Raw genomic sequence first — 21,034 nt, 5'->3', positions numbered from 1 at the left:
GTCAGATTGGAAGAACAGTTGTGAGTCACACCAGAAGAAAAGCTTGACATGTTCACTGTAAACTGTCACCTGCCACATTCTCAGCGTTCCTGACGTTCCCTCCTGTTAATCTTTACGGGACAGTCATGCAGACACCTAACTGTGCATATATGTGTGTGTGTGTGTGTGTGTGTGTGTGTGTCACATGTGTATCATGTGCTCCTGGTGGGATGATTGTGCATGCTCATGTGTGTGTGTGTGTGTGTCCTGGCTGGTCTTTCATGTCCATTTTAATGTCTTTAATTAACTCTGAGGTCTATGTTACATAACAGGATCTCACACTCCTTCTACACACACACACACACACACACACACACACACACACTGACGCTGATATGAGATCAGTTTTAGTTTTAGCCTGAAGCTAATTTGGTAGAAAATCAAAGGGAGTCCTGTCCACTCAGCCACTCTGATCTCCTCACTGAAGCAAACATGGCTGCTTACCGGCACCACGTCGACCTTCACACAGCTTCAAGCCCAATGCTGCATTCATGTTGTGGCCTTAAAGGAACTTCAGTATAGTATATACAACTGCACCTGATCACAGTAGGTCCACTAAAAGAGCTTGTTTGATCCACTGACAGGCTCAGAGTGTTATTCTAAGTGTGTGACAGCATCATGGAAAGGATCCCTACAGAGAGAGACCTGGAAGATCCTTTTGGTTTAACCACAAACAGCACACACACCAGACTACATTCACTAAAACAGGGATTTTAGAGAACAGGACACAGGAGCTGCTGCTCTGCTGCTGCCTTGATCCAAACTAACACACACTAATCACTCCAGGCAGCAGTAGACCAGCAGCTCTAAAATACATATTTATTTCTGCTATTGCTTATTTTCTACTGTTGCTTTCTTCACTCTTTCTTTTCTATTGTTGCTGCTGTAACATGCGAATTTCCCCCTATGTGGGATCAATAAAGAAAGTCTAAAATGACTGTTATTGTCAATGGAGTCTGGTGGCTTTGAAGAGAGCTTTGAAACTCATGAACTGTTTTGTTGTTGCATGCACAGGTAAAAACAAATGTATTCTGAAAAATAAAATTACTTTTCTGACACCTGCCCAAATGTTTTTGTAGCACCGGTTGAAAAATAATGCCTCACATGAACATAAATGAGAAATATATGTCTTTGAATTAATTTTACATGGATCCAAAGGCATGCAGTGCTTTTAAAAAGTGAATTTCTCTGACTTTATTAGCTGTAAAGAATCTGAAGCAGTGAAAGACAGACCCCCGGATCATGGACATTGTTTCCTTAGCAGCTTATCTTAAAAATAAGATTCATGTAGACGTTATAACCACACATGATGCTGCTGTTACCAGATCAGTTCAGGACTGTTTGGAGCGACGTCGCCTCCTACAGGAACCTCCTGAGACTTGAAACCAAGCCTGCCTTGACAAATACTCACTTTCCCACGTGCACATTGAAAGCGGCTCTGTTTGCTGTTATGACTTCCTCTCACAAGAAAACATGAGGGACAACATCCACGGTGCTTTTTCTGTGTAAATATGACTGAAGTTCAACTGAAGCCAAGAAGAGGCTTCATAAGTATGAGGAAGGACACTCACAGGCTTGTATGAGGTTCTTCTCCACAGTAGATGGTCGTCACTATCAGTCTAGTTTCAAGATGCTGGAAGAGATGACATGCTGTGGACAGGAGCAACAGGAAAACAGATTTTAGCCTCCTAAAAACAGACCCAACTAAAAAAAATCAACATCAGTTTAAGTGTACGCTATATTTTAGGGTATTTTCCCGGCTTTACCTTATGGTCAGGCAGTCCTTTTAGCAGGGATCTGAAGCTGTTCTCTCTGCCACCAGACTCCATTGACAAAAACAGTAATTTTACCTGGCAGAACACAGCGGTTGCTGATCTACCGCTGTCTCGACTGGTCAGTATGTTTGTGTTGACGTGTGACTTTGGTGTTTTAAATGTTTAGTTCAGGTCTGAACTTGTGTGTTAGGTCACTGATCGAGGCAGCGGTGTCCCAGTGAACACCTGTGTTCTGCGATGTAAAATTACTGTTTTTGTCAATGGAGTCTGGTGGCTTTAAAGCAAGCGAAGCTTACTACCACTTTAAGTGGAACTTAGCATACTGTAATCCAGCAGTGGAGACAGTATGTTCTTTTATTTTCAGTTTTCATTTTGTGCTCTTTAAGTATAAATAGCAATGCTGTGATAGAAGTATGTGTAAGTCCTGCTCACATATTAGCATCAATATAAGTGCCAAACGTATTCACTAAGCAGAACCAGGTCCAGTTGATAATGATATAATTATGGAGCTGGTAAAGGTGCAGCTCAGTTTAGTAACTTTGACCAATAAGAAAACATCATTTTATTTTTATTTGATTTATTTTTGTATGAATCTGTAAAGTAACTGAAGCTTAAAAGCAGCATAAAACTGAAACACTCGAGCAAAGTACAGGTATCTCTTTCATGTAACTGTCATGCGCAGTACCGTACCGGAAGCGGAAGTACATCGCTGTTGTGGTTTTTTTTCTGGGCGCACACAGTTGTTTTGTCCTCCCTTCGAGGCAGGAGCTGGAGTCCGAACCAAATGGAGTATAAACTGATCATGGCGGTCTCCGGCTTCCCGAGTCTGTACGACTCCACCTCACTGACCTACAGAGACCTGAACATGAGGAGCGACGCGTGGCGGCAGGTGGCGGAGATCGTCGGTGTCCCCGGTGAGCGTCCCGGTCCGCCCGGGTTTCTTTTAATCAGCACCACCGGCCGAACACACACAGACGTCAAGAGGTGAAGTGAAGCTCCAACAAACCTCTTTATCTTTTTCCCACTTTTCTTCAATTTATCCCCTCTGGAAAAGACCAAAACAACGCGAGTCCGTCGCTCAATACGTTCCGACTGTGACACAAGCACATTGGTTCCTAGTGAAATCTAAATCTTTTACGTTACTCAAATTAGACCAAATAATGAAGACGTACGTTTTTTCTGTGCGATACTTGCAACATCTTTCAATACACACACGTTTATAGTTCATAATTTTACTCATTTATATTTGTATTTATTTGTAATACTTGTTATTTCCCCTGATTTCACACTACTTCTGTTACTGACACTGTTTCAGCACCTTCTCTGAGTTTCCTCAGGGTGAGATAAATAAAGTCTCTCTTATCTGTTTGCTCATACTAAGTGAAATCTGTGAGTGTGGGATTTAACCAGAAGAAACATCAGTGTGTGTGTGTTCATGGTGATGGAGGAAGACGTCACCCAGAGCAGCACTGGTGTGTTTTTAATAGTTTCTGAACAGAGGAAGAAGATCCACCAGGCTGTGATCCCACACACGGGACTGTTCGTAGATACTTTCAGTGTTGGTTTGAGTCTCAACGTTGGATTTGATCAATTTTGTCAGACAAAGTTAGATGTGAGTGTGTGTTTTCCCTCCCTGTGTTCATCAGAGTCTGAGTGCAGGAGGAAGTGGAAGATGCTGAGGGACCAACACCGGAGGGAGAGGCAGCGGGAGAAAGAGAGGCGTGAGAGCGGCGTCGGACTCTTTAACTACCGGCCGTGGAGATATTCGGCCATTTTGTCATTTTTAAACCCATTTATTGATGCCAGAGCGGCGGGCACCAATGGCTGGGCTCTGGACCGGCAGCTCCCCCTTGTACAGGTGTCTGAGATGGGGGGCTGCAGCACCACAACCGAAATGCGGAGTGATGACGACGACAATTACGGTTTGTAGACACAGATGTGTAGAAATGCTGGGTTACAGCTACAGGAGACCATGTGACTGCTTCTCACGTCCACATGTGCTCGACTGTCACGTCCATTTTAAGATCAGTGTTGCAGACACAGGCTGAACAAACTATAAACAAAGTAACTGTGAAAATATTAGAACTTTTTTCCAGAAAGAAAAAACAAATGTTTTGGACATCACTGCAAAGAAAATGAAAGAAAAACGTGTTGAGGTTTGATACACAGTCGTAGTTAAAGTTTTTTTTTTTTTTACATGCTTTGGTGTCTAAATGATTGGTAGGTACAAAAAGTGTCAGAACTGGTTCAGTAGATCACCTCAGATCCTTTTTGTTTGATCAGAAACAGCCGTTGTATTGCTCTCTTCAAAGCCACCAGGCTACACTAATAAAAATAGTAATTTTATCTTGCAGACTACTTGCTGGTCTACCGCTGCTTTGATTGGTCAGTTTGTTTGTGTTATTGTTTTGATCTGAACTAAACCTTTAAAACACCAAAGTCGCATAATAATACTAAAAAACTTGAGTGATGGAGGCAGCAGCAGAGCAGCAGCTCCTGTATCCTGTGAGCTAAAATCACTGTTTTTGTGAATGTAGTCTGGTGTGTGTGCAGAGAGCGATATGTTGTGGTAAATCGCTAAATGAAATAAAACCAAGCTCGGTGCAATGTGAAGCAAACTGAGTCCTTTATTGTGAATTTATCTTACAAGAGAATCAAGTCACACACACGCACTACTAGAGTGGAGGAGTTGACTGTTGACTGTTCTACTCCCAGTTTCCAGAAACTTCATGAGCATAATCATGATCTTTATCCTTATAAGTTAAGAAACCCAGTAAAGCATAGCACTTACAAATCATAAACATGAAGTGAGACAACCGTTGGGTCAACTTCCTGTTTTCTAATCATCTGACTGACATAACTTCTGCTTTCAATGGTCTTCAACAACTTTTCTTTTCAGCATTTTCTATCACAGATAGAACGGCTGTTTGTGGTTAAACCAAAAGGATCTTCCAGGTCTCTCTCTGTAGGGATCCTTTCCATGATGCTGTCACACACTTAGAATAACACTCTGAGCCTGTCAGTGGATCAAACAAGCTCTTTTAGTGGACCTACTGTGATCAGGTGCAGTTGTCCCAAAGGATCACGTTGCAGCCATTGCAGCCCGTTTGGTGGCTGCTGGCTGAGGTGATCTACTGGACCAGTTCCAACACTTTTACTACCTACCAGTCACTCACACACCAGGATGTGTAAATTACTGACGTTACCTGTTAAGAACCGTGTATTGATTGATATTGGGGGATGAAAGTGAAATTATGGTTTTCTCTGTCTTTGAAGGCATCGCCGTAGCAGATGCTACAACCACCTCGTCTTCATCATCGTCAGAGTTTGTTCATAGGAAGCGTCCGTCTTCTGCCAACAGAGACGGCGTCAGACTGAAGGAAGCAAAGACTGAGGTGACGTCAGAAGCCGCTGCCACAGACGACGGCGTGCAAACACAACAAGTGCAGCACGATAACATGAGGGAACTGTTTGAGGTGATGATGCAGTCAGTCACAGCCCTAGCTTCATCATTAGCGTCTTCACACTCTTCCTCGCAGTCCTCAGATCAGCTGATGCCTCCCGCGCAGTCCTCCCCTGTGGTCCTGCAGCCGGATCTGCAGCACCACCACCAGACGCACCGCGGCCTGCAGCCGTCCAGGCCGCATCACCTGAAGACCGAAGAGCAGGACGTGGTGGCAGTGGAGCTGTCGGACCAGACTGATGAAGAGGAGGAGGAGGGGCGTCGTGCTACGTCTCCCCGGCCCACCCGGGCCCGGAGGAAGAGCATGGAGAGCCTGCTGGAGGAGTACCTGAGGAGGATGGAGGCCAGGGAGGTTCAGAGAGACTGTGACGGGGATCAGAGGGACGATGTCACGCTGTTTTTGTTGAGCTTGGCTCCGGCCATGAGAAGACTTCCTGCAGAGAAACAGTCGTGGGTCCGAACCAAGATGCAACAGTTTCTACACGAAACAGAGTTTGGTTCAGCAAGTTTTCAGTGATCCCCAAATATTTTTCATTTTGTAAATACTGTCTGGATCACACCAGTACACCATGTATAATAATTTAAACCACCTACAGAGTTTTTGTTTTTTACAATATTGTAGCTGAACTTCTCCTCTCCCACATTTTTTGTGCCGTTTTTTAATAAAATCTTCCTCTTAACCGTAATTATTGTTTTTATATATGAATTATGGATCAAAGTGAGGACAATAAACACGTCTTTACACAATCAGATTTGTGTTTTACTGTGTCGAAGTGGTTACGCCTGCACACTCACTGCCTGCTGCTGAAGTCTGATTAAAGCTGCCATATTTATACATCATCCACACCAGCAGGCCGATCAGGTGTGTTTAACCATCCAAACCATCCAATGACTGGGAAACAGCAAACACAGGTTTATTTTCTATATGAACAGTAACATCATATCAGATTCATCATCACGTGCATCAGACAAAGGTATTAAGCTCTTTACACGAAAAGTGCTGAAACATTTCTACACCTGAAGAAGTAATCATCACCTTGATATGATAAATGTGTTCTGTAGGATAAGATATTTCTTTATCAGTCCCACGACGGGGAGATTTCTGTTCCTGCAGGCAGAACACTGAAAGGTGAACACAGTCAGTTTGAAGAGAAGCTCTCAGACTCACATTTTAAAACTCTGTCAAACCAAAATAAGCAAAACGAGCAGCTCCCATTACAACACAAACAACTTGATCAGATTCAGTTGTTTGTGTGATCACAGTGATCAGCTGGTCATACTGAGAGTGTTTCTGGAAACAGGAGGAGACTCTCCCTCCTATGGAGAACACAGAGACACTGAGGAACCAGGCCACCAAAAGCCAAAGCCAAAGCCAGCATAAAGAGGCTCAGTGAAGGTGGTGCTGAAGGTGTGGAGGTGGATCAGAGAGTCAGAGGAGACTCTGTAGAAGGACAGAGAGCCGGCAGGACAGTCCAAGTACACTCCTACTCTACCGGAGGAGGAGGAGTAGGAGGAGGTGGAGAAGGAGGAAGAGGTGATGGTTGTTTCTTTGTTATTGTGCCTGACAGAGTAACCATCACCTGAACAGATCAGACTCCAGGACTGATCATTAAATCCAAACCAACAGTCCTCAATGTTTCCACTCCTCTTGATTCCTCTGTAACTCACAGCTACATAAACCCTTCCTCCTCTCCACTCCACCTCCCAGTAGCAGCGACCAGTCAGACCTTCTCTGCACAGCAGCTGAAGACAGTCAAACCTCTCTGGATGATCAGGATATGGCTGCTCCTCCTCCTCCTCCACCAGTGTCACCGTCCTGTTGTTGTCAGACAGTTTGATCCTTCTGCTCACTGTGTTTGTGTCCACTGAGAGTTCACAGGAATCTGATGGAGAGAAGAAGACACCAAACAGCAGCAGGTTATCAGCTGATCCAACTGTTGGCTTTGACTTTAGTTTATTCAGGGTCGAGCAGCTGGAGCCTCCTTCTTCTTCTTCTACACTGCGTGAACCGGTTCTGCTCAGTCACGGCTCAGGACTCAGCTGATGCAGAAGATCTGGTGATCAATGACTGATGACAGTTTGTGGGGCTGATTACATCATATTTAAATGTCAGGACACCTTCTGTGATCCGACCACCACAGAGAACATAGAACCACAGGAACTAGTGACCATATTTAGGAACTACAACTAGTGGAAAGATCCTCAGCACTGATTCATGAAGCCAGAGAACCACAGCAGGAGAACCAGGACCAGGATCCACAGGAACCAGAGAACCACAGCAGGAGAACCAGGACCAGGATCCACAGGAACCAGAGAACCACAGCAGGAGAACCATGACCAGGATCCACAGGAACCAGAGAACCACAGCAGGAGAACCAGGACCAGGATCCTCAGGTCCTGCTGTGGTTCTCTGACTTCACATAGTGAATTTTTTTTTTTTTCGTGTTTTCGTGTTTTTCACTGTTACCGTATTGATCAGTGTCAGTCATATTGATCAGTATTAGTCATATTGATCAGTATCAGTCACATTGATCAGTCATCTTGATCAGTATCAGTCATATTGATCAGTAACAGTCACATTGATCAGTCATATTAATCAGTATCAGTCACATTGATCGGTATCAGTCATATTGATCAGTATCAGTCACATTGATCAGTCATATTGATCAGTATCAGTCATATTGATCAGTATCAGTCACATTGATCAGTCATATTGATCAGTATTAGTCATATTGATCAGTCATATTGATCAGTATCAGTCACATTGATCAGTCATATTGATCAGTATCAGTCATATTGATCAGTATCAGTCACATTGATCAGTCATATTGATCAGTATCAGTCACGTTGATCAGTCATATTGATCAGTATTAGTCATATTGATCAGTATCAGTCACATTGATCAGTAACAGTCACATTGATCAGTCATATTAATCAGTATCAGTCACATTGATCGGTATCAGTCATATTGATCAGTATCAGACACATTGATCAGTCATATTGATCAGTATTAGTCATATTGATCAGTATCAGTCACGCTGATCAGTCATATTGATCAGTATTAGTCATATTGATCAGTATCAGTCACATTGATCAGTCATCTTGATCAGTATCAGTCATATTGATCAGTAACAGTCACATTGATCAGTCATATTGATCAGTATCAGCCACATTGATCAGTCATATTGATCAGTATTAGTCATATTGATCAGTATCAGTCACATTGATCAGTCATATTGATCAGTATCAGTCACATTGATCAGTCATATTGATCAGTATCAGTCATATTGATCAGTATCAGTCACATTGATCAGTCATATTGATCAGTATCAGTCATATTGATCAGTAACAGTCACATTGATCAGTCATATTAATCAGTAACAGTCACATTGATCAGTCATATTAATCAGTATCAGTCACATTGATCAGTATCAGTCATATTGATCAGTATCAGTCACATTGATCAGTCATATTGATCAGTAACAGTCACATTGATCAGTATCAGTCATATTGATCAGTATCAGTCACATTGATCAGTACCAGTCATATTGATCAGTATCAGTCACAACATTGGTTATGAATTAGCTCTGTATAAAGAGAGGTTGATTGATAAAGACGATTAATTGCATCTATATTTATTAAATGTTCATAAGTCAAAGAAACAAAGTGACAGGTTGTCATCTGTAGCTGACTAGAAGGCTGCAGTGTGGAGTCTGTAAATATCTTTAAACATCAGATTGTGAGCTGCTCTGAATCCACACTCACACTTCCACGGAACAGGTTTCAGCCTGTGTTCTCCACCGTGGTCCATCCTGCAGGAAGAAACAGTCAGAGGATGAAAACAGGAACATTTCTATAGAGATGGTTTGTCTCAGTGTTATTACTGAACATGTTCTGCAAATAAAACACAACTTCCACAATAAAACCTGTGAATATATCAAATGAATCTACAGAGAAATGAAAAGCGTTTGTGAACGTCTTCCCAACATTAAAACTTTCAAACTGATATTTGTGAATCCTTGAATTTCAGACAAACGTCCCACCAAAGTAAGAGCACGCCGTCTCTACGAGCTGATGAGAAAACAACCAGCGATAAATGATGCGTTCAGTGTTTCATCACGTTAATGTGACGCTGATTATTAGTGTGTGTTCATTTGTTCTGGAGACTTTCTAGCACACACACTTCTGTCTGAGGATGCTCGTGGGCTTGTGCTGCTTCTTCAGAAATACTTCTGCTTCTGACGCAGCAGCACAAGGAAGCTGGACGTCTTTCCCTCCCTTATCTTCATGTTTAACCTTCAGTATCTAGTGATGACTGGAAGCTGCAGCAGCGACAGCAGGCGAGCAAACAGCTGCTGTGCCGTTAGTCAGAATAACTTCTTCACACAAGCCTCAAACACAAGAATCCCAGCATGCAACGTCTGCTGTGTCAATGTTGGGAAAGTTACTTACAAAATGTAAAATATTTCATGTTACTTTCATTTGAAAGTAATACGTTTCTTTACAATCTTACTGCCTGTGTAGAGTAATGTGTTAAACTACTTGTTACACTACTTTTGAATTATATTGTTTTTATTTCTGGAATTTATGTTTTCTGATCCATGTTATATTGGCAAAATATCTGAGTTTACAAATCTTTTTCTGTATTTGTGGAAGTTGTTTTATATGTATAGATTACACATTCACACACAGATTGTTGAGAGCACGAACACCAGGTTTTAGCTCTGTTCATACCTGAGAGTCTCCAGTCTCCACTGTGGATCATCCAGTCCAGCAGACAGCAGCTTCAGTCCCGAGCCTCCTGGATGGTTGTAACTCAGGTCCAGCTCTCTCAGATGGGAGGGGTTGGAGCTCAGAGCTGAGGCCAGAGCAGCACAGCCTTCCTCAGTGACCAGACAGAACGACAGCCTGGAATCAGGAAAAATATCACAAAATCTACACCTACTCTATCTTGAGGACATGCCTAAAAAATAATCATATCAAGAAGAATAATCATAAATGACAGCATGGAATTAGTTTTCAAAATGGTCAAGTACCAGTCATCAACACAAAGAGACAACTTAATGATAGTCTTGATGTTTTCATTTCATTAGTTTGAAAAGTTCCCCATCAATCAGCTTCAGAAATCTAAGAAATCTCAAGGATTCAAGGACAGAACAGACTTAGGAATAATGAAATAAGCATCTTTGATATGTAGCAAGAGTCACTGATGAAACCATCAACCTGTTTTAACAACCAAGTCACAGCTGCACTCATGTTATCAGGACAGTCTTTAAGAAGTTCCGTATTTCTTTAACACTGACGTGAAAGTAAAGCAGGATTTAAAAGGCCTTTTGATATGTGGCTGAACTCTGACCTGAGAGTCTCCAGTGTACAGTGTGGACGCTTCAATCCAGCACAGAGGGACTTCACTCCTGAATCCTTCAGGTCGTTGTTACTCAGGTCCATCTCTGTCAGATGGGAGGGGTTGGAGCTCAGAGCTGAGGCCAGTGCAGCACAGCCTTCCTCAGTGACCAGACAGAACGACAGCCTGGAATCAGGAAAAATATCACAAAATCTACACCTACTCTATCTTGAGGACATGCCTAAAAAATAATCATATCAAGAAGAATAATCATAAATGACAGCATGGAATTAGTTTTCAAAATGGTCAAGTACCAGTCATCAACACAAAGAGACAACTTAATGATAGTCTTGATGTTTTCATTTCATTAGTTTGAAAAGTTCCCCATCAATCAGCTTCAGAAATCTAAGAAATCTCAAGGATTCAAGGACAGAACAGACTTAGGAATAATGAAATAAGCATCTTTGATATGTAGCAAGAGTCACTGATGAAACCATCAACCTGTTTTAACAACCAAGTCACAGCTGCACTCATGTTATCAGGACAGTCTTTAAGAAGTTCCGTATTTCTTTAACACTGACGTGAAAGTAAAGCAGGATTTAAAAGGCCTTTTGATATGTGGCTGAATCCTGACCTGAGAGTCTCCAGTGTACAGTGTGGATGCTTCAATCCAGCACAGAGGGACTTCACTCCTGAATCCTTCAGGTCGTTGTTACTCAGGTCCATCTCTGTCAGATGGGAGGGGTTGGAGCTCAGAGCTGAGGCCAGAGCAGCACAGCCTTCCTCAGTGACCAGACAGAACGACAGCCTGGAATCAGGAAAAATATCACAAAATCTACACCTACTCTATCTTGAGGACATGCCTAAAAAATAATCATATCAAGAAGAATAATCATAAATGACAGCATGGAATTAGTTTTCAAAATGGTCAAGTACCAGTCATCAACACAAAGAGACAACTTAATGATAGTCTTGATGTTTTCATTTCATTAGTTTGAAAAGTTCCCCATCAATCAGCTTCAGAAATCTAAGAAATCTCAAGGATTCAAGGACAGAACAGATTTAGGAATAATGAAATACGCATCTTTGATATGTAGCAAGAGTCACTGATGAAACCATCAACCTGTTTTAACAACCAAGTCACAGCTGCACTCATGTTATCAGGACAGTCTTTAAGAAGTTCCGTATTTCTTTAACACTGACGTGAAAGTAAAGCAGGATTTAAAAGGCCTTTTGATATGTGGCTGAACTCTGACCTGAGAGTCTCCAGTGTACAGTGTGGACGCTTCAATCCAGCACAGAGGGACTTCACTCCTGAATCCTTCAAGTCGTTGTTACTCAGGTCCATCTCTGTCAGATGGGAGGGGTTGGAGCTCAGAGCTGAGGCCAGAGCAGCACAGCCTTCCTCAGTGACCAGACAGCCTGACAGCCTGGAATCAGGAAAAATATCACAAAATCTACACCTACTCTATCTTGAGGACATGCCTAAAAAATAATCATATCAAGAAGAATAATCATAAATGACAGCATGGAATTAGTTTTCAAAATGGTCAAGTACCAGTCATCAACACAAAGAGACAACTTAATGATAGTCTTGATGTTTTCATTTCATTAGTTTGAAAAGTTCCCCATCAATCAGCTTCAGAAATCTAAGAAATCTCAAGGATTCAAGGACAGAACAGACTTAGGAATAATGAAATAAGCATCTTTGATATGTAGCAAGAGTCACTGATGAAACCATCAACCTGTTTTAACAACCAAGTCACAGCTGCACTCATGTTATCAGGACAGTCTTTAAGAAGTTCCGTATTTCTTTAACACTGACGTGAAAGTAAAGCAGGATTTAAAAGGCCTTTTGATATGTGGCTGAATCCTGACCTGAGAGTCTCCAGTGTACAGTGTGGACGCTTCAGTCCAGCACAGAGGGACTTCACTCCTGAATCCTTCAGGTCGTTGTTACTCAGGTCCATCTCTGTCAGATGGGAGGGGTTGGAGCTCAGAGCTGAGGCCAGAGCAGCACAGCCTTCCTCAGTGACCAGACAGCCTGACAGCCTGGAATCAGGAAAGAGTTGGTACAATTTCTCAATGAAAAAAGAACTGCAAGAAAATCTACACCTATTCTCAGACTGTTCTCATTACCAGGTCATCAAATATTGTCGTTTTGTCGACCCCTTTTGTGTCTGATACCGACTAACAAGGCACCCTGAAGTGTCTGTGCGAGACGCTAGAGGGCAATATAGTGTAAATAGTGAGAAAGTCTGCAAAGGAAGGGGATCAGATTGGATGGATGGATGGATGGATGAATAGATGGATGGATGAATCCGTCAGACACTGAACTTTCAGCCAGGAGACAGTTTCACCCAAACCATCTTTTAACCAGGTGTTCATCATTCTTGCCTCATGATGAAGGTCCAGTAGACCTGTGGCGAGGTCAGAGTCCTGTGAATCTCATACAGAAGCTAAACAGAGGTCAGCATTTGATGACATGGGAGTGAGGAATGTTTGGAGTGAAGGGCCAGATCAGTGTTTCTGAACATCTAATGCTGCAGCTGAAGGGTGCCTTGTGCGTCAGTACCAGACGCTGAGGGACGTGTCTTTGACGACCTGGTAATGAGAACAAGTTAGTATCTACTGAGTCGCTGGCTCATAGACATACATCAAAAACAGAAAGACACACAAGAACACTGATGCAGTTATACAAACCAATGTAGAGTATTCAGAGTTACAGTTACAACTCCTTTCCTGTTTTGTTCGTTTGATGCCATTTTACAGAGAGTTCTATGAGAAGAATGATCCCTCAGATGTGGAGTCTTCTCATCAGCATTAACCTGAGTGTAAACTAACGTTTTAATCAGCTGATAACAAACAGCTGATCTCTGACCTGAGAGTCTCCAGTGTGCAGTGTGGACTCCCCAGTCCAGAAGACAGGATCTTCACTCCTGCATCCTTCAGGTTGTTATCACTCAGGTCCAGCTCTGTCAGACTGGAGGACTGGGAGCTGAGAACTGAGGACAGAGCTGCACAGCTTCTTTCAGAGAGGTTACAGCCACTCAGCCTGAGGAAGAGACAGTGATAAACACAATGGTAGACTTTCTTCTTCATGAAATATAAAGACTAGAAATTAATATATCCAGTGATCCATCCACCTACAGAGCTTTGCTGGAGGCTTTGACCACTAGCAGCAGCCTCAGAAGAGCCTCCTCTGAAGCAGAGTATTTCTTCAGCTCAAACACGTCCAGATCTTCTTCTGATGACAGTAAGATGAAGACCAGAGCTGACCACTGAGCAGGAGACAGTTTATCTGTGGAGAGACTTCCTGATCTCAGGAACTGTTGGATCTCCTCCACTAGAGAACGATCATTCAGTTCATTCAGACAGTGGAGAAGGTTGATGCTTCTCTCTGGAGACAGATCCTTGTTGATCTTCTTCTTGATGTATCTGACAGTTTCCTGATTGGTCTCTGAGCTACTTCCTGTCTGAGTCAGCAGACCTCGTAGGAGATTCTGATTGGTCTGCAGTGAAAGACCCAACAGGAAGCGGAGGAACAAATCCAGGTGTCCATTTGGACTTTGTAAGGCCTTTTTTACTGCACTCTGGTAGAAATGTGTGGGTTTAGATGTATCTCTAAATAGTTTAGACCACCATTTTGCCTCTGACATCAGATTGACTCCAGAGTTGATGAAGGTCAGATGGACATGAAGAGCAGCCAGAAACTCCTGAATGCTCAGATGGACGAAGCAGAACACCTTGTCCTGGTACAGTCCGCTCTCCTCTCTAAAGATCTGTGTGAACACTCCTGAGTACTTAGAGGCTTCTCTGATATCGGTGCAGCACTCTGTCAGGTCTGATTCATAGAAGATCAGGTTCCCTTTCTGCAGCTGCTCAAACGCCAGTTTTCCCAGAGACTCGATCATCTTCCTGCTCTCTGGACTCCAATGTGGATCCCTCTCAGATTTTCCATGATATTTGACATTTTTAACTTTGGACTGGACCACCAGGAAGTGGATGTACATCTTAGTCAGGGTCTTGGGCAGCTCTCCTCCCTTTGGGTTCTTCAGCAGAATCTCCAGAACCGTAGCAGTGATCCAGCAGAAGACCGGGATGTGGCACATGATGTGGAGGCTTCGGGACGTCTTGATGTGGGAGATGATTGTGTCGGCCTGCTCCTCATCTCTGAACCTCTTCCTGAAGTACTCCTCCTTCTGAGGGTCAGTGAACCCTCTGACCTCTGTCACCATGCCAACACACTCAGCAGGGATCTGATTGGCTGCTGCAGGTCGTGTGGTTATCCAGAGGCGAGCAGAAGGAAACAAATGCCCCCTGATGAGGTTTGTCAGCAGCACATCCACTGAGGTGGACTCTGTCACATCAGTCAGGGTCTCATTGTTGATGAAGTCCAGAGGAAGTCGACACTCGTCCAGACCGTCGAAGATGAAGACGACCTGGAACTCTTCAAACCTGCAGATTCCTGCGTCTTTGGTTTCACTAAAGAATCGATGAACAAGTTCCACCAAGCTGCACTTTTCCTCTTTCAGCACATTCAGCTGTCTGAAGGTGAAAGGAAACATGAACTGTATGTCCTGGTTGGCTTTGTCTTCAGCCCAGTCCAGAGCGAACTTCTGCGTTAAGACTGTTTTCCCAATGCCGGCCACTCCCTTTGTCATCACTGTTCTGACTGGTTCCTCTCTTCCATCGGAGGCTTTGAACACGTCCTCACAGCTGATGGTTGTTTCTACTGTTGCAGGTTTCCAAGATGCTGTTTCAACCTGTCTGATCTCATGTTCCATGTTGACCTCTCCCGTATCTTCCATCATGATGTAGATCTCAGTGTAGATCTCATGTAGAAGTTTTGAATTTCCTGCTTTTGTGATTTTCTCGAACACATATTGAAACCTCTTCTTCAGGTTGGATTTGAGTTTATGCTGGCACTTGGAAAGAATCTCTGAATGAATTAAAATGAGACACAATTCAGAGGATGGCAGGGAAAACATGAGTCATCAAAATGTAAAGTACAATATCTTACATTGTCATATCCCTTTTTAATGACCTACCTGTAGGTTCTGAGATGGTGTTTGGTAAATTCTTCAGCAGATCATTCTGATTCATCAAAATCAAAACCATTCTGGTCACTTTGATGGTGTTTATACAGTAGGTCTTCACCATCTGATCCACTGTGTCCATCCTGTCTGCATCCTCCAGTCGACTCTTTGGGATTGGTGAGAAGCCTTCCAGGACTCCTTTCTGCTGCAGGTACCACTTGAATTTTTTAAAATCCTCGGCTCCCAAATCCTCCAAAGTTCCCAAGAGGACCTGTTGAGGTGTCGCCATCTGGCCTCTCTGTCAAGATACAAAAGATTGTTTTAAGATACTGCAGTTTATAATTTTAACATTTCATGAAAGCACAGGTTGATAATCAATGTTAAGAAAATGGCAGAAAAGATTTCCTGTATCCGTCCTTGTGACAGCGGAGCTGAACCAATCTGTTTGAGAAGCTGCTCCGCTGTCTGTCCAGTAGTGGGTGAAGTGGTGGTCAGGTTTGTTCGTGGTCCTTCTTTCCACCACCACTTCAAAAGTGTCCGGTTTGCAGCCAGTCACAGAGCTTGATCAGTTTCTGTCAGTTAATTTATTCAGTCTGTTGGTGTCGCCGGCTCTGATGCTGCTCCCCCAACAGACCACTGCCCAGTACAGGGCGCTGCCTACAACAGACTGGGAGAAGATCTCCAGCATCTTGCTGCACACGTTGAAGGATCTGAGCTTCCTCAGAAAGTAGAGGCGGCTCATCCCCATCTTGTACACAGTGTCAGTGTTGGTCCTCCAGTTCAGTCTGTTGTCAGTGTGGATGCCCAGGTACTTGTACTCCTCCACGGTGACAATGTCCTCTCCCAGGAGGTTCAGGGGCTGTGTAGCTGTCCTCTTCTTCCTGAAGCCGAACACCATCTCCCTGGTCTTTGCCACGTTGAGATGCAGATGATTCCGACCAGACCACTCCACAAAATCACCCACCAGAGCCCCGTACTCCTCCGTACCCTCCACCTCTTATACACCCTACAACTGCCACGTCATCAGAAAACTTCTGTAAGTGACACGACTCGGAGTTGTGTTTAAAATCTGAGGTGTACAAGGTGAACAGAACAGGAGACAGCACAATTCCATCCAGGAGATGGTGGGAGCGTCCACACTCATCACCTGCAGCTTCTCTCTCAGCAGGAAAGGCTGGATGGTGTTGAATGCACTGCAGAAATCAAAGAATGTGACTCTCACAGTGCACCCAACACCATCCAGATGTGAGAGAGCTCTCTGCAGGAGGTAGACAACAGCATCATCCACACCAAGATGAGACTGGTAGGAGAACTGCATAGGGTCCAGTGATGGTCTCACCTGCGATCTCAGATGGTTCAGGACCAGCCTCTCCAGCACCTCCATCACATGGGAAGTGAGGGCAACTGGTCGGTAGTCGTTTGGGTCCAATGGAGACGACTTCTTGAGCGCCGGAACCAGGCAGGAGGTCTTCCACAGTGTTGGTACTTTCTCCTGGTCCAGGCTCAGGTTGAAGAGGCGACACAGGACAGGAGACCGCTGGCTGGTGCAGGTCCTGATGATCCTGGGGTTGATGCTGCCAGGGATGGAGTTGGGGCAGTTGTCTGTGAAGGGGGAGTTGGGTCTGTGGGGCTCACTGGGTGGGATTGCAGGGGAGAAGGGGGGGAAGCATCATGGGAAGTGAGGATGAGGAGGAGGGGGCAGCAGGAGACTGTGAAGTAAACCTGTTGAAGAAACAGTTCAGCTCGTTGGCCCTCTCCACGCTGCCAGTGATCCTTCATACCAGCCCACACCTCCTTGGTGTTGTTCTGCTGGAGCTTGGCCTCCAGCTTCCTCCTGTAGGAGTCCCTGCACTCCCTCAGCTTCACCTTCAGGTCACGCTGCACCCTCTTCAACTCATCCCTGTCCCCAGCCCTAAAAGCCTTCTTCTTCTTCTTGTTGAGAAGCTCCTTCAGGTCGCTGGTGATCCAGGGCTTGTTGTTGGGGAAGGAGCGTACAGTCCGGTCGGGATGTAAACAGCAACAATAATGGCGCAGGTGAACTCTCTTTTGTATTTCCTCTTCTTTGCCGTGAGCTTGGCTCCAGCCCTGCAGCCCCGGCGTTTCCTCCGGAGCTCCTCGAGGATGTGCAGCCTCGCTCCAGGCAGCAGCAGCAGCAGCAGCGCTGGTTGCCGTAACGCCATCAGCTGTTCACAAGTGTAAACAATGCTCCCACACTCCTCCAGAACTTCATGATCAGAATCAGAATCAGAATTCCTTTAATAATCCCCAGGGGGAAATTGCTTTTTGTTACACACAGCTCCAAAAGAATAAGAATAAACTTCAAACACAAAGTAAAAATATAAATATATATAAAGTATGTATAAAAAATTATGTATTACAATAATAATAATATGCGTTTTCTTTATTTTCATGACTATTTACATTGTAGATTCTCACTGAAGGCATCAAAACTATGAATGAACACATGTGGAATTATGTACTTAACAAAAAAGTGTGAAATAATTCTAAATATGTCTTATATTTCAGATTCCTCAAAGTAGCCACCCTTTGCTTTTTTGATAGCGCTGCAAACCCTTGGTGTTCTCTCAATGAGCTTCATGAGGTAGTCACCTGAAATGGTTTACACTTCACAGATAGCTTTGACCAAGGTATCAGACCTTAACTAGCCTGTTAGGGTCATGGCTTGTTCACAATCATCGTTAGGAAAGGTCAGGTGATGCAAATTTCAAAGCTTTATAAATACCCAGACTCCTCTAACCATGTCCCAACAATCAGCAGCCATGGGTTCCTCCAAGCAGTTGCCTAGCACTCTGAAAATGAAAATAAGGCCTTCATGGAAGAGTCATCAGAAGAAAACCTCTCCTGCGTCCTCACCACAAAAACTTCAGCGTCAGAAGTTTGCAAAAGAACATCTAGACAAGCCTGTTACATTTTGGAAACAAGTTCTGTGGACCGATGAGGTTAAAATAGAACTTTTTGGCCGCAGTGAACATAGATCTGTTTGGACAAAAAAGGGCACAGAATTTCATGAAAAGAACACGTGTCCAACTGTTAAGCATGGGGGTGGATCAATCATGCTTTGGGGTTGTGTTGCAGCCAATGGCACGGGGAACATTTCACGAGTAGAGGGAAGAATGGATTCCAACAAATTCCAACAAATTCTGGAAGCAAACATAACACCATCTGTAAAAAAGCTGAAGTTGAACAGAGGATGGCTTCTACAAATGGATAATGATCCTAAACACACCTCAAGAGGCGCAAGCTGAAGGTTTTGCCATGGCCATCGCAGTCTCCTCACCTAAACATCATTGAAAATCTGTGGATAGACCTCAAAAGAGCAGTGCGTGCAACATGGCCCAGGAATCTCACAGAACTGGAAGACTTTTGTAAGGAAGACTGGGCGAAAATCCCTCAAAGAAGAACTGAAAGACTCTTGGCTGGCTACAAAAAGCGTTTACAAGCTGTAATACTTGCCAAAGGGGGTGCTACTAGGTACTAACTATGCAGGGTGCCCAAACTTTTGCTGCGGCCCCTTTTTCCTTTTCTGTTATTTTGAAAATGTAAAAGGTAAAAATAAAAAGATTATTTTGTTTAATATATAAAGAGAATGTGTCATCAGTAACTTTATGCCTTTGGTAAAAGGGCCAACAAGTGCTAAGCATCTCTGGGAACTCCTTCAAGACTGTTGGAAAACCATTTCAGGTGACTACCTCTTGAAGCTCATCAAGAGAATGCTAAGAGTGTGCAAAGCAGTAATCAGAGCAAAGGGTGGCTACTTTGAAGAAACTAGAAAATAAGACATGTTTTCAGTTATTTCACACTTTTTTGTAAAGTACACAATTCCACACGTGTTCATTCATAGTTTTGATGCCTTCAGTGAGAATCTACAATGTAAATAGTCATGAAAATAAAGAAAACGCATTGAATGAGAAGGTGTGTCCAAACTTTTGGCCTGTACTGTATAACATGTACATTCATGATGTAGAAGTAATGCCAAACAATGCCAACCAGTGCAAAAATCAATAACAGAGAAGAAAACACCAACATTTAGCGGGAGCTGCTGCAACAGGCTGCCGGTGTAGCAGAATTGCAGGTTGACAGAACTGGTGTAACGGGCTGTTTTATTGTGCCGCAGACTAACGAAATAGTGAGACGGTGTCACTCAGCACTGGGCGGTGTGGTCACAAGTTGGTCTGGCTTCCTCCTGTCTTCCAGAGACCGCTGCCTGTGTCCTATATGTCTTGTTATATGACAGGTCAGTGATGCGGCCCTGTAATGATAGTGGCGCACACAGAATGTCCCTGCCGTTTGTTTATTTTCCCACAATGGCGCGAGTTCGAATCTCGTAAAATAAAACAACTAATTTTTCACATTTAAAAAGGTGTGTGTGTGTGTGTGTGTGTGTGTGTGTGTGTGTGTGTGTGTGTGTGTGTGTGTGTGTGTGTGTGTGTGTGTGTGGAGGGTGGGGCGTCTACATTACAAATACTCAAACAAGACTGAAAACGACGGGTATTTAGGATATTTTTCCATTTATTAAAACAGACAATCACAGGAAGGTTCGGCTTGTCGTCTTCCTGTTTTCAACATTTTCCGTTACAGCAAGCAGCGTTCAAAACGTGACCCCACACCACTATGAGACACGTTTCCACAGGTACGACTCTAAAGTGGACTCAGATCAGTATGTTTAGACATTGTGATGAAAACTAAACAAAGAGACATTCACACAGCCAGCTACGGACCCGATTTCCTGATTTCAACAGCTGCCGTAACTACGACAACAACAGACGCATTCGGCTGACGGTCGCCAGTTAACGTGGTCACTTGTTGAACTGAAACACCGGAAGTGTATAAAATTACACAATAAATCAATCGCACCAAATGGATATTTCCAGATCATTTGTTAAAACCTCTCCACAGTTGAGTCAAACAGTGATCCTGATGATCAAACAGTTACACATTCCTCTGGTACGTTTCTTACCTGCTGAAGTGACTTCAGGTCGACTCGCAGACGCTTTCAACCTTCAACCTTCATGTGTGCAGGAAACACAGAGAAAGAGGAAGCTGCTCATTCCTTCCTCGTCAGTGTGTCTCTGTGCATGTGATCTGAGGACGCACCCTCTTTACATCGGAGTTGAAAAAAGTTTCCTGTCCTTTACCTGACAGAGGCTGGAAAAGCAGAGAATGCTTTCTTGGTATTGTGTCAAAGGAAAAATACTCATTCACTCCTTCTAAACACTCCTCACTGTCTCCTTTCCTGATTCCTCTGTATGCCACTGCTGCATCAAGCTGTTCTCTGCACTCTGTCAGACCATTTCTACACAGCAACTGCACAACAACTATCCAAAGCCTATAAATATATGCATTTATAGAACAT

At 43.7% G+C, this 21,034-nt stretch overlaps 2 protein-coding genes across 3 annotated transcripts; one reads left to right on the top strand and one right to left on the bottom strand.

Moving 5' to 3' along the window:
- Nucleotides 1-2,537: 2,537 nt before the first annotated feature.
- Nucleotides 2,538-5,952, top strand: LOC139217611 (uncharacterized). Of its 2 annotated transcripts, none has more exons than XM_070848980.1 (3): nucleotides 2,538-2,728; nucleotides 3,461-3,736; nucleotides 5,091-5,952. In XM_070848980.1, the coding sequence occupies exons 1-3, from the start codon at nucleotides 2,599-2,601 to the stop codon at nucleotides 5,792-5,794; spliced, it is 1,110 nt and encodes a 369-aa protein (XP_070705081.1). In that variant the 5' UTR covers nucleotides 2,538-2,598; the 3' UTR covers nucleotides 5,795-5,952. The 2 variants fall into 2 exon arrangements, with proteins under 2 accessions (XP_070705081.1, XP_070705082.1); XM_070848981.1 differs by having other exon boundaries at nucleotides 2,538-2,798.
- A 591-nt stretch (nucleotides 5,953-6,543) lies between these two features.
- LOC139218280 (NACHT, LRR and PYD domains-containing protein 3-like) lies at nucleotides 6,544-20,701 on the bottom strand. The gene is given in 10 exon segments (XM_070849843.1): nucleotides 6,544-7,160; nucleotides 9,043-9,089; nucleotides 10,012-10,185; nucleotides 11,256-11,429; nucleotides 11,878-12,051; nucleotides 12,500-12,673; nucleotides 13,503-13,676; nucleotides 13,772-15,563; nucleotides 15,673-15,958; nucleotides 20,639-20,701. Coding segments are annotated over 9 exon segments (3,603 nt in total). The 5' UTR covers nucleotides 15,950-15,958; nucleotides 20,639-20,701.
- Nucleotides 20,702-21,034: the final 333 nt, after the last annotated feature.

This window comes from Pempheris klunzingeri, chromosome 18, assembly GCF_042242105.1.
Source record: "Pempheris klunzingeri isolate RE-2024b chromosome 18, fPemKlu1.hap1, whole genome shotgun sequence".
Classification (NCBI taxonomy): Eukaryota; Metazoa; Chordata; class Actinopteri; order Acropomatiformes; family Pempheridae; genus Pempheris; species Pempheris klunzingeri.
The sequence above is the reverse complement of the archived record's forward strand: the minus strand, read 5'-3'. Positions and strand labels throughout refer to the sequence as shown.

Excerpts from the sequence above, each read along its gene's own strand:
- LOC139217611 (XM_070848980.1), top strand. The coding sequence starts at position 2,599 with ATGGAGTATAAACTGATCATGGCGGTCTCCGGCTTCCCGAGTCTGTAC. Across the intron at positions 2,729-3,460 it reads GGAGATCGTCGGTGTCCCCG|AGTCTGAGTGCAGGAGGAAG; the intron begins GTGAGCGTCCCG and ends TGTGTTCATCAG. Across the intron at positions 3,737-5,090 it reads TGATGACGACGACAATTACG|GCATCGCCGTAGCAGATGCT; the intron begins GTTTGTAGACAC and ends CTGTCTTTGAAG.